This window comes from Lepisma saccharinum, chromosome 3, assembly GCF_977018435.1.
Source record: "Lepisma saccharinum chromosome 3, izLepSacc3.1, whole genome shotgun sequence".
NCBI classification, from domain to species: domain Eukaryota; kingdom Metazoa; phylum Arthropoda; class Insecta; order Zygentoma; family Lepismatidae; genus Lepisma; species Lepisma saccharinum.
In genome coordinates this window covers 42385636-42399976 of record NC_139231.1, presented here as the reverse complement: position 1 = coordinate 42399976, position 14341 = coordinate 42385636, and the positions used below count along the sequence as shown (strand labels likewise).

Below are 14341 nucleotides of genomic sequence, written 5' to 3'. Positions count from 1 at the left end.
ATGAAATATTTGAAAAGTTTGATTTTACTGTAGAAAGTGGATATTGACATGAATTTTACACAGTTATAAAGGGTGTTCCATTAAGACGGATCAAAGTTAGCAGTAAATAAAACTGTGTTATTGGTGAAACTTTATTGATTTCAATTTTGGGTCATGTTATCTAGAGGCATGGCAATTATGTGTGAAAAACAATATCGGCCAAAGGTCTGCCAAGGCTTCGGCAGCACACGTCCACTCGATGGTCAAAATTTTTGATGACGTCTCTGCATAGTTGCTCCTCGATCTCACCAATATGCCTTATCTCATCCTTCAGCTATTGAATTGTTGTTGGCTTGTTGGCATAGACCTTACTTTTGAGATAACCCCAAAGGAAGAAATCTAATGGGGTCAAGTTGCACGATAGGGGTGGCCAATTGACATTGCTGTTTCGAGAGATGATGCGACCTGGGAACTTCTCATTCAATAAAGTCATTGTTGCATTGGCTGTGTGGCTTGTCCTGTTGGAACCACAAATCTTCAACATCCATGGCATTCAATTCAGGCCATAAAAAGTTGGTTATCATGTCACGGTATCACTCGCCTGTGACCGTTACAGAATTCCCGGCATCATTTTCGAAGAAATATGGGGCAATGATTCCGCTAGCAAAAAATGCACACCAAACAGTGACCTTTTGTGGATGCAGTGGCTTTTCAACAATGTTCCTTGGATTTTCATCAACCCAAATGCGACAATTCTGCTTATTAACGAACTCACCAAGATGAAAATGGGCTTCATCACTAAAGATGATTTTTTGCGAAAAATCATCATCGGCTTGTTTTTGCTCGTGCATCCAATTGACGAATGTACGGTGCTTCAAATGGTTAGCAGGCTTCAATTCTTGTGTCAATTGAATTTTGTAAGCGTGTCAAAATTCGATGTAGCGTTGTTGTGGAGAGGTTCAATTCCTGCATGCGATGACAAATAGAGGTTCAGCTGAACGGCGTAAACGAGCACGCATTGGCGTTTTCACATCTGCCACTTGTTTGAATTTACGAACAATTTTGCCAATTGCACTCTCGGTTGGTCGATTATGTTGACCAAAAAAATCACGAAGTGCCCGAATGCATTTCTGTTTGAACGTCCATTTTCGTAATACGCTTCGATAACTTTAACACGTTGCTCGATTGTTAATCTTTCCATGGTTGCAATTGCCAAAGACTGAAGTTGTTAAATCTGAAAGAAAAAGAAAAAAAAACATTAAACACTTAACCTTATTTCACATTTCAAATCGTTCCAAATTAATGGAAAACCCTTTTTTTGGAAATTTTGGCTGTAGTTCTCATGTATTTGTTAAAATTATAGTGTTAATGGTCATAACTCAGAAAACTTCTTCACTTAGTAACTGCCTGTGAGATGAATAGTAAAACAAGAAAATTTCTGATATGCAAATAATAAGAGACCACGCTTTTATAAATTGGATGGTCAAAACAGTCAGTTGTTATTATTTCGTAATTATGGAATAAACGGTATGGGAGTAACTTTTCTGCTTACATCATCATCATTACAGTAAGAAACATTTATGCAAATACATATCAGATAGTGTCATACAAACATTAAATTGTCAGTCACAGGTCATTAGGTCAGTTGTAGAATTAATAGACTTAATACAACAGAATTTGACATTTTTTTTCATTTTTCATAGAATTAAACCTTTAATAACATAGATCACCAAACATCCAGTTGCATCCATTTATTCAAATACTTTTGTATGCATGTGATTCTTTTGTCATTTACGTATGTTTAAAAAATCAAACATAGATTTTAATGTCTAAATTAACTGTATTGGTTATTAACTCTGATAAACTTATTTTTCATTTTTCCACGTAAATTTCTTTCGCGATAAATTTTGCAATACATGCCTGATGAAGCTACCAGACGGGTGGCGAAATCGATCGCGAAATAAATTTATGTGAAATAATGAAAAGTAAGTTTATCAGAGCTAAGTTAATTACCTATCTCTGCGTAACCGCCAAACAGATATCTTTAAATACAATGTGTATTGGTCATTTTTAATTTTAATGCCATTTCATAGGCAATTTTTTTTTGAGGATTTTTGTGTCAACTTCCAAGCCCAAGCCATAGAGGTTTTTTTCCATTTTGTTTTCTTGTTTCTATCCTACCATGAATTGACTGAATAGATCTAATACATAAATAAAATATGTATAAGACCAGAAATTATGGGTGAGAGTTGGATTCAGTGGCATAACTATGAAGTTTTTGTTTTTTGCATGTGCTGCTAAACTTTTGATTTGAAAAAATAGTATTAAAAATCGTTAGGGAAAAATGGTGCTGAAATAACAACATTCAATGCAAATACTTGTCTTCCGAGTACATCAATTATGACTACTGCATTCATAAAATCCTACTGTTGAAATATATTTAACACATACATTGGTATGGTGCATTCAGTTCTCATTGTGAGTTCATTAAAATGCTATTTACAACAGGTACTTCTTAAAAAAAAAAACTTTAATTGAGAATGATCTACCTACTCTATCAGCAGTGGCAGGAAAAGTTGAAAGAAGTGACAAGCATTTGGTAAAAAATTATACATTGCATTGAACAACTGCTTCCATTATATTTTATCACTGTGTCAGATATAATTTTTTCCTTTTTGTTCCATACTTGAAATTTAACTCTGAATAACAGTAAAAGCATGTTTTGAGATCAGCACTGTATGCGTCGCAAATGTCCTCTTTGCATGAAGTAATATTTTGGGATCATTTGGCCAAAATTTCAAGTAGTGAGCCTAAGCCAGTAGTTGAATTGATCAGATATTAAATGTTTTCAGTTGTGTTCTGTTTATCAGCTTTTGCTACTATTTCTGCTTGATAGTAGGCGGTGTTGAATCCCAAAATATCTGTACTGGGATCAGAAGAAAAATATTGTCCTCTGGAAATTACTTCCCTGTTTTTTTCGACTGTCTCAAAATTATGAAAGTCATGTGTTAAAACTTTTTATTCTCTACATTTTCTGCACTATAACTGTTAGAACGTCTTGAAAATGGCAGTTTTCATTCCAGAAATGCAAAACCAATCGCTTGAGGAAGTTGGTGTGTAGAACTTGAGGGATTCAAAGTGTCAGGAATTCCTACACAATTTCCATTTCCTGATATTTTCAGCAAATTGATAACATTTCCCATCCTGAATGTTGAGATTTTTCCAATTATCCCATCCTGATCCCTTTCCAACCCAAAAACTTTCTGTCCAGCACACCCCTGCTTGATAGTGTGACTAGAAGAGTAATACAGGAAAGGGAGGACCATAGGCTCTAAAATAAGAATTTTCTTTCAGATAAAAGAAACATGGTATAAATTGTTGGGACTGCGATCAAGTTATAAGAATTATGCAATTGAGCTTTGTATGGGACTTCGAGTAGAGGATGCAGAAAGCAGGAAAGTGAAGAAGGTGAGTTTTTTTTAGCACTAATATATACTGCTGATTACAGAGTAATTGAAAAGTAAGTTGTGCATGAAAAATACAATTACCCTTCACTTTAATTTAAGTTTTAGTAATGAGACAGATCAGTACCTTATCAATATCATGACATGTGTAGCCACTTATCAGCAAAGTTGCTGATAATTTTACTGATGTGTACATAAATGTAATTGTTGAATAAGATCAGTCGTGTAACTCCATAACCTCTAGTTGATAATATCAGTGACAAATGTTTGGTAAATCATCAATTGTCCTGTCTAACTAACCATCCCATTTGGTCAATGGAAAGAAATGCAATAGATGTATCGGTTGTTTCTAACAGACTCTGGGCACAGGTCTTGACTTGATGCAATATTTCAAAACAATAATTCTAGAGCATAAATATCTTCTTTACAGTAAAAGGCAAACTTTCTGTAACAGATTTGGTAGTACTGCTGTGCATGTACAAGAGTAGTTCCTAAAATAAGTTTTGTGCAGTGATTTTTTCTGACATTGGGACATTAGTTAGGGGATCATCCTCTGTGTCACTGAGTATCATGTGGTCTCCAGAGATATTGTGCATGTGCAGGAGTAGGTGAAAGGGAGGAATGTTCATGCAGATTGTATTATAAGTGCTTGAGTCACAATGGCAATCAGACTCACGTTACAAATGTGGATGAAAGATAAGTGGAGGAGGTTGTCCACTACTGACAAGATTGAAAGTCATCGCTCAACAAAAGAGATGGTGTTCTGCAAGAACCCCACACATCAACAACAGCAGCAGCTCTTCTGGAGAGGATATGTTAGGACCATCTACCCTACAGTGCTGATCTTGCAACTAGCAACTTCCACTTCCCAACTTTCAAGTAGTTCCTGTCTCAACACTAGACACACACTTTGATGATTGTTCACGTCATTTACACCTTCATCAATGAGCAAGGCACAGAGTTTTATGCAAATGACTTTTCCAGCCTAGTGAATTGATAACAAGTGTCTCAATAAATACGGAGAACTTTATTGCTCACTTTTTCCATGAAGCTGTTTTTTGTAGTTAACGAGGATGATGGCAGTGGCCACCGAAATTAATAGAACTACAAAAAACAGCTTCACAGAAAAGGTGACTAGTAAGTTTCTCTGTATTTATTTACTCTCATTTCCAAAATATGAGATATCTGGGAAAGTATCCCTTTCCAATAATAATGTACATGAGTTCCTGAATAAAACTTCTGTGAAGACAAGACTCGTGAAACTTGTTTTCAGAATTTTCCTCATAGATATTCACTTCATACTAATTTCAGTTTTGTAAGTACTATGGCAAGCCACATGAAAACTCATAGCAGGTTGGATGTGGGCCAAAGTTTGGACAACCCTGGTGTGTAGCATACGTGTGTCTGCAAACCTCCAATAACCCATTTGAGATCCCATCCATTTAGAATTCATTTTTCAGGTTACGTGCGACTTACTCACTTGATAAACAATAAATAAAATATAATACTTATTATTTTTACTTATGTTCAGTGAGTATGTGTTGAGTAATTGATAACGTTTCAGGGACCACTGTCCCCTTCTTCAAATTGGTTTATCGGCTTCACGGTTGCCCACGAAGCTTCGCCAATAGCAATGGCAAGGATTAGCTTTACATGGATAAGATAAAATATTTTGGATTCCATTACAACTGACCTGTACTTTTTTTAAAAAAAAAACACTGTAAAATTTCCCCCTATTAAAATCTATTAAAACCCCACTGTTACACTTATTAAAAAAGAAAAAGAATCCCTCTGGCCTTTTGCGGATCTCATGTTAACAGTCAATGTATTCCCTGCGAAATTACTCAACACATACTCACTGAATGTAAGTAAAAATAATAAGTATTTTATTTTATTTATTGGTTTTCCATTTAGAATTGTTGGTAAATGCTTTTAACTGTACACTTTGCTGTTCACATTGTATACTTCCACTGTATTCCTTGTATGTACTGTAACTTGCATGATTTCACATATGCAGTGTAAAGCTGGGGCTTGAAGCTAACACTTGGAGGCATTACTTTTAGGATGGCATGGTCGTATAATGGAGGGCATTAAATACACCATACACTGTTGTTTGAAGTCAGTATATAACCTTTTCGATATATACTTAACGAACCCTAGTTTTCAGAGTACCTGCACTTTTGCAAGACATCAAATATGCCTTGCGTCATACCTTGCACTGCATTGTGCATTTGAGAAACTTGGATTTAGAATTATAGTATTTTCTGCTTTTGTCCTTTCAGTTCTACCAGGTGTAACGCTCTGGGGATACAAACGTTACTTAAAAGGAATCTTACTCGCTAGAACATAACACAACAGAGGTAGATTAAATATGGTTTATTGTATACTGCATTAAATATTGGTCATGTTGCGTCGTACAACAATCTAAGGCCTGACTCTAGCTAAATAAATGACCAGTTATATTAGAGAAAGAAAGGAACGTCGTCTTACCCACTTAAGGTAGAGAGGAGCGAGGTAGACTGGCAGCGTCTCGGTATCGATGTAGGTGAACTCCCCCTCGGCTGACTGGATTATCAGGACTGCACTCTCGACTCTCTGGACTCTCAGAATTAACTGACCCCTTCCATTCTATATCCTGCCCTTTTTATATTTGTGTATGTCCTTTGTCTCACCCTTAGTTCTCCCTTAGGGACACTTGCACTGAGTGGCTTGTGTACTTAGTTAGTCCTTTCTAGGAATTAAGGATGTGCAGGTGCCTCTGCACCTACGAAGGAAGTGATGGGTACTTTCGTACCCATCTGGTGCATCCTTCCCAGAACAGATGCACCTATGACATCCTGTTGTTTTCAAAGTTCATTCCCAGAATCGCCAGGGCCATATAGCACTCCTGGCATCGCAAAAGCCACAATGATATCCTGTTTGGTGGTTTTCCTAGTTCACTTGCACCGACCATAGGAAGTAGTAGATCCTTGACCAAGTTCCAAGAACTGAGGATGAGATAAGTGTACGTATGTGTGTGTGTGCATGTGTGTGTCTTTTTCTTGTCTTTCCTTAGTTCGAGACAATGCCAGTATTATGTAACTACCAGGTTTCTGTACGTTACATTACGCCCCACCCTAGCTTAGATGGTCCCCATCTAATCATATTAAGTATTGGAGCATCCTTGCGTCAGGAAATATTGACTGTGCTATATTGCAGTTCATTATTCTTATCTTACTCTGGCCACTTATTTATCCGGAGTCTAGTATACTAGAAGTATTATGCTTGAATACAATTATATATATATATATATGGTGAGTTACATTGCTCTATCGGAATAGTCTTTATGCATTTGAGCGTCTATTATTTTCCATTATTTTGCACTTGAACTTCGACTTCCTTGTTCATCTTGACCTGGAGTCCACTTCCTCTTCCTGATGTCCATTGGAATGGTGCTGCGGCTGGTTTACTTCCGGATCCCCGGAGAGGCTGGCTTCGAATTTTATAGTTGTCCCAGGCTCTGAAACTAACATATCTTTAGCAATAGATACATATGTTATTCTAAAATACTTTCGTAGATTGGGCATCGTGGAGCTTCATAATTAGGTGCCTGATCTAATTTAGTTCTTATGGCCGCAGGAACAGAAGTGGTTCTTTGTGCCCTATGCTTTCTGCAATTGATCCTATAAGAGATCCATGCCGTGAGAAAGATATACAGGCATGTCACTAGACTAAGCCATACATGAATATGTACCAAGGACGTCACATTTTGTATAGACGTTTCGGTAGGTTGATTCACTACTTTGCATATAGGCTTTTCAATAATATTGGCGGTACATTCGTATTCGGTATCATTGGTGTTGTTCTGATCTATCCAATGTATGGGCAAAAACTGCGAGATCTGCGCTTTTGTAGGATTTGGTAAAATACATGGAAATTGTGCTCGATAGCATTGCGAAGCAATACACATAACACACTGGCATCCTAGTTGTACTACTAAGGTGCCATGAGGGGAATTACGTTTAAAACTAAAGAGTATACTTTCACATTTTACTGTGATCTCAACATCTGAAGATGGTAATACTAAATAAGTTGAAACATTTAATAATACAGGTAAGTTTAATATTGGTTCATCATGACATTGTAGTGGGCAGTGTTGCACAACTGATTGAACTTCTTGTTTAACTATAGAGTCAATACATCGATATTCCGATGTAAAAATGTTTCTGACAGGCGTGATAAAGCATATAATATCAGTTGATATGGAACAAAAGTGTTCGTAATAAGTATGCTCGTGTTCGTCGAATAATATTACGTCTGTTGTCAATTGTATTTGACAAACACGCTGGTCAAATTGATAAGGTAAAGGTCTCAAGTTATATGCTTGTATAGTAGAGTGTTTCCTGATAAGAGGTATTTTTAGTGCGAGTAAGGTGTAGTTGGGTCCAATAGTACATTCTAAAATCGGTATGTTATAATACTGTCCTAAGTTATTGGACGATATAGCCAGAGTGTAATTATATTTGGTTACCTTACTTTCCAGCGTCTGAATATGTTGTGCTAGCGTGTAGAAGGATATTATCGCTGGATGTATCTTTCGTTTTTGACAAGCAGTAATTAGGATATGCATTACGTGGGGTGCATTAGCAAGATCAAGACGTTGGATATTAATCCAGTCTGTTGCTGGGAATTGTAGGATTCGATATCGAATTTTAGTGATATCTTGTTCTTTTAAAAATAGAGTTCGGATATGGGTTTTCGTAATAAGGAAATAGCTCCATCCTTGAAGTGAAGGGTCGGTGGTAATAGGAGTGTTTCCTATAGATGAAGGTAGATTTTCCCAGTCTATAATTTCAGAGGATGCCTCACTATAATGAAGTTGGTATAGTAGAGGTACTGAAGTTTCATACAAGATAGGGGGTTCAATTTCGGTCATATATATTCCAGATGTAACGAATGTTCTCATGGTTAAGCTTTCAACGTTTACAATAGACGACTGAAAGATAGGAATCAACACGACTAGTCATGCTGTCATTGAGAGGTGCACAAGTTTATGTGCCGTATTGAGTTTACGTGGTAGAGGTTTAGGTCTTGTTTTGATTCCAGGGTTCATCTGTACATTAGAGGAAGTGTCGTTCTGAAATAACACTTGGTAGACGGAACAGTCTGTCTTGATCTTATTAGGGTTATATGTCTGCAACACTGTCTCACATATTTCTTAAATATCCAATACATAAAAATAATTACCAAGAGTATCATTAACGTAATAGTTGAGTAACTTATAATATCCTGAATTAATTCTGGTGATGTTTCCAATGCATCTGCGGGTTGTACTTGCTTAAGTGCCATTAATTGAGCTGTTATCATACGATATTTATAAACTATCCATACTACAGTGAGAGTAAGGATAACATTCCACACGAGACCAAAAGATATTTTAATTAAATTTCCATCTGAGATATCGGTATTGATATCCTGTAAGCTGTCAGGATAATCCTCATTATCTTTAACTGATTCGGTTTGTGTTGTTATCTTTAGAAATGGTATTTTCTTAGGCCAATCAGCGTCTAAACAATCGTTAAAGTGATTAAATTCTGCCGCTTTACTCCCTGCGAATAATACGTCTATTTTCATTGTTGGTATTTTACCCCAGGAGGCGGGTAGAATATGATAGCTGTGTAGATTATCGCTAGTCTGACTAGCACAAGGGAATGTTCTTGGAATAGCCGTAGTATCGGTTATTGTTAGTGAACAACTGCATGGAAGAGTGATTTCCAGAGCTCCTGGCTCTGTATCGTAAGTTTCTAAAGTGACTGCCTTATCGCTACATTCGCCGTGAATCAGAGGTGGTGGATTTGTGACGACATAATGGTCTTGAGCAACTTCCGTAATGATAACATTATTTCCTTCATAACATTGAAACATGCAATGTCCTGCTAGTTCCTTTATCGTAGCGCCTAATCGTATCTTCTGGGCGCAAGAACTGCCAAGTGTAGCGTCGTGACCAAAACGAGGTAAATAACACATTGGTGAATTGTGTGGGTCACAAGTGGCGAGAAATGTACCTGATAAAAGTCGAACGGAATTTGTTTAAATTTACCTTGTGATTTGTGTTATTTGCTTTCGCAGTTAGCGTCTTAAGATGTTCTCCGAAGTTTGCTTTTAAAATATTAACTTGTGTTTCAATAGTATATAAAGAACTATTTGTTTGCTGAATTAAATCGCGTATTTGTGACTTTAATAAATGCACTTCCTGATGTTCATTTTTCAAGCTAGAAGTGACCTTGTGTATTTCTGAATTCAGTGTACGTTCGTTCACGAGGATATCATGGAATTGGTTTTCACTTAATATCCCACAGCACCAATTTGCAAAATTGCCAATAAAATTTAAACCTAATCCCCGCTTAGCTCTTGGAAACTCATCAGGTGGTGATGGAAATTCTATATCAGTATTATTTAAATGTAACACAAAAAGTTGCTGAAAATTACCTACCATTTGATCCAATGAGTTGAAGATTTCGTCCTCGGGATTCGTCAATAGAATATTTACCTTTTCCTGTTTTGCCAAATCGAGAAGAGATTGATCGACCACGTTCTTATGGGGAAGATTCTCCTTGTAGGTGAGCGGAACACTTCCTTCGTAGAGGATCACTTTGGGAAGCTGTCTCCAATAGGCCCCTGGCATGAGTCTAATTGTTGGAATAGCCCAACCAACATTTAAGCACAATAGTACTATTAGGAAGTTCATGGTTCTGAAACTAGAGAACGTATAAGCAACTGCAATCTCACATTTTATTTTCCCCTCTAGAAAAGGCGCTTCGTCCCGAAGCGTGGCGAATAAGAAAATGTATGAATATAAAGTAAAACGAAATAATCGCTAAATTGAGTACACTGTATTCAGATTCTGGGTGAACATACGACATCACACAGAAAAAGAAATTTTCCCATCCCAGTTAGCAGCGAGGTGGTGGGATGCCGAACGGTCTATTAAACTATGTACAATTAAAAATATGAATTGTGTGCGCCCAATAGTACAAACAAAGGGTACTTATAAACTTAATAATAGTAATCCCTAATGCTAAAACTATTACTATGAATGGTATCGATCAAAGACTAGTAATACTCACGATATGAAACATGAACTGTACAAGAACAGAGGTAAGTTGACCTTTTGGGTAAAATTCCAAGGTTAGTGGAATTGTAACTAGAATATATCCTTAATCCTATTAAAAAATATATATATATATATATATTAATAATACCCTAAGCTATGTACATCATGAAGAAGACATGAAGGTATTAGTCTTCACAGAGACCAATAAATGCTTCCAGAAAGCAGGGCAGTAATGCAAATAACCCGTGCTTGGGTCATAATGCGAATGTAGCGTCCATAGATCTCCCGCCAAATTGATGACGGAAGTTACAAACGTCCTCAATTCTGAGGAACGTTCATTAAGCCACGAAACACGTTCTTGTGGGGAAGGTAACATATCAAGCCCATTACGTAAGAAAATCACAAAGTCATGAGTTACATACACATATGCGAATGAACTACGAGGTAGGACCATAGGTAAAATATTGACTCCCTCGTCAATAAAAGGATTTTCACCTGAAATGAATGCCTGGATAAAATCGACATTCATAAAAACAAAAATAAGTAGCTCAATTTCTTCATTAGGCATTGGAAGAAGAAAACAGGCCTGAATATCCATAGCGTTGGGATAATTCAACTGAAAAGGGAGAGAAGGGTATTCTGGAAGAATATCCGACTCAAAATCATGCGTTGATAGTATACGTCCATATGCCTCAGAAGGACTATCGTCTGCAATAGACATATTATCGTCTGATGATACATAGGGTAACGTAGTGACACTTGAAAAAGAATCTTGACTTTCATCGCCCATCTTAAGGAAAAATATTCACTAATAAGCCTTTAATAAGCAATTAATTCAAGCGTGCCTGTTCTAGCCTGAAATTCACAGTCGAACATGAAATCTAAATCGTAGTTGCGATAGCACCTAGCTACAAAATGTTTGATTCTCTGCAACGAATCTTGCAAAAAGTTGTCTTTAATGTGAGCCTCTACTTCACACTCATTAACAAACTTGACAAATAAAAACAACTCGGAAAATATGACTTACTCACATACGTGGTCACGAATATCTCCTATAGGAGGAATAAAAAATGGTTCAGTACTTAACCTATGGAACCAATGATCAACGTTAATACTCATGACTGCATATTATTTCTTCCTAAACATAATGTACTAGTGAAGAAAACTTAATCTGCCTTGAAATAATCATATATTTAGGTGTAAATCTTGGTCAATGATACATTAACCATGGGATAGAGTTCTGCAAATATATTTCTTACGGCACCTTGTGAGGTAAGATCTCGTCGAATTGGGTATACAAATCAACGGCGTCCCTGTCGTCCTTTCTAGTATCTATGGTACTTGGAAAATTCTTGTATATACCTGCTTTAATGTGGAGCCTTACGAAATTGTTGACAATTTCTGCACAATCGGCAAAGAATTTATCTGCCGTCTGTGTTTTATAAAGAATGAGCAAATGTTTATTTATTGATTCAACCTTAGACTGTTCTAGAACTCGCGGTGTGCAAACATGTAGGCGAGAGGCTAAACCGTCTACAATAGATTGAAATTGAGGACCGTCTTGTGTAATTGCCAGATCTAATCCTTCCACTGTGATTTTCCCTATCACTTTAGGCGACATAGAGCGAAAGCTTTAAAAATTACTGTAGTAAAAAAAAATTAATAAGGATAAGAATCCCATATACAGTTTGTTAAAAGATATGCTAATAGCTCGAGCAAAATAAAGCGTTACAACTGCACGTAAATTTGTAATATAATGTTATACCTGAAGTCTATTTAGAATCGTGGTATAAACGCCTGAAATAAGAAAAAGAGAAAAAAAATTAATAAGAATGGTAATAATTTGCACTCCTTTTGTATTGTAATTACAGAAAAGAATTAATTTATTTTCATATGCACGTTAATAGAGAATATCCGAAAGATTGATAACAATTGTGTGTTCTTTCGGAGATACTCAGGCTGTCGACCGGAAATCAGATAAAGCGTTAACCGCAGTATTCAGATAACTCATAAGGAAGAGGGATTTTATTTTCGCTTTTTAATAGTGTTGACGGAAAACGAATTCTGCAGGATAGGTGTTAGTGTCATGACAATAAAATAGTTTCGTCTATTCCATCTTTCCTATTTTCGCTTAACAAAACCACCGAAGAGTGTAAAGTAAATGAAGGAAAGAGTTATCCCGACGAAGAATCACGTGAATATTTAAAACGAGTTGTGCATTGCTTTTACTCGAGCTGTACATCCGTGATACGAGGCAAATCCTGACGGAAACAATTGATTGGTAATCAAGGGAGAGACAGGTTTGTTACCCGGACAACCTGAATTAAAAATTCTCACACAGTACTTTGCGTGTTTAAGTTATTTTGAATAGTGTATGTAATGTAATCGGCATCCCGATTAATCACACTGCTTAATTAATCACCTCTTTTAATTTATTCTGTCTACTGATCTGCCTATATGAAAGAATTTCCTCGTTCGTTAATTTAGATGATAAAAATGAAATTCCCTTATTATCCCTTCTGTCGAAGTTCGCTGTGTTAAGCCCGTCTGTTAAAAATACGTTTCTCTTTGTTGAGTTCGTATATTGAAAGGATAAGTTAATCGTATCTAATCTATCGATTGACCTGGTCGAGGCCAATACTTTTTCAACCGAGAAATATTAACCCGTAGTGTTTTCTGTCCTCTGACTTTCTGTAAATCATAAACATTATTTCCTCTGACATCTGTAATGCGGTAAGGACCGTCGTATTTTCTGCGCAGTTTATCCGAAAGTCCTTTTTTCTTTGCAGGCATGTAAACCATTACTAAATCATCTACCTGATACGTAGGTTCTATTCTGTTGCTATCGTAATGTCGCTTAGAGGCTAGATGTCTTTTGTCGTGTAGTTTTCTTACCAATTCTTCGATATCTTTTGCCTTTTCTCTAAATTTCATGGAAAAAGGGTCCGTCGGATTAAAATTTAATCCTACCTCCAAAGGAAATGTTGGCTTCCTACCGTACATTATCTCGTATGGAGAAATATTTATGCCTTCTAGTGGACTTACGTTATATGCATATACGACTAGATTCAAAAATGTGGACCAATCCTTTTGGTTACGTGCCGTATATTTACTTAAAATATTGGCGAAACTTCTGTTAATGCGTTCTGCTTTCCCATTACATTGCGGATGGTACCCTGAGGTGTTTAGATGCTTTATTTTAAGTTCATCCAATATGTTCTCTACCAAAGCAGCCTTATAAACTGAACCTCTATTGGTGAGCAAGGTGTTAATGGGTCCGTGCACCGTGTAAACCTTATTTACCAAAAAGTTAGCGACATTTTTCGCTGATATGCTTTTTAACGGTTGTGCAACGACCCACGAGGATAGTGCATCTATTGCAAATAGGATATATTTATACCCATGTGAAGAAGTAACCGGTCCAAATATGTCTGATGACCAATTTTCACAAATATTACCCGTAGGTATGGGATGTAGTAAACCCTGTTTGACACCCGTAGGAGAGTTCTTCTCCTGGCATAATTGACACGTACGAACGTAATTGTGAACATCCCGTCGAGCTGTCTTCCAATAAAATCGTTCATTTACTTTTTGCAAAGTTTTACTTTGGCCTGTATGCGCTCCGGTATATGGCGAGTCATGCACTTCGGACAGCACGTCCTGTATCATATTGTTTGGAATGACAAGTAGATTTCTGTCATTATGACGTTTATATAGGACACCATTGATTAAGTCGTAATAACGGACCGACAGATGTGTTGGGTCCCTTTCTTTTAATTCAATTAGAGTTTTTACCTCTGAATCT

The 14341-nt window shown here is 36.7% G+C and overlaps 1 protein-coding gene across 2 annotated transcripts in view; it reads left to right on the top strand.

The window, feature by feature from the left end:
* LOC145984995 (centrosomal protein of 120 kDa-like) overlaps positions 1 to 14341 on the top strand; it is an 88689-nt gene that overhangs the window by 12458 nt on the left and 61890 nt on the right. For both annotated transcript variants that reach the window (XM_083118479.1, XM_083118478.1), the window contains exon 4: positions 3334 to 3447. In XM_083118479.1, coding sequence (XP_082974605.1) covers positions 3334 to 3447 — 114 coding nt within the window. The remainder of the gene's footprint in view (positions 1 to 3333; positions 3448 to 14341) is intronic.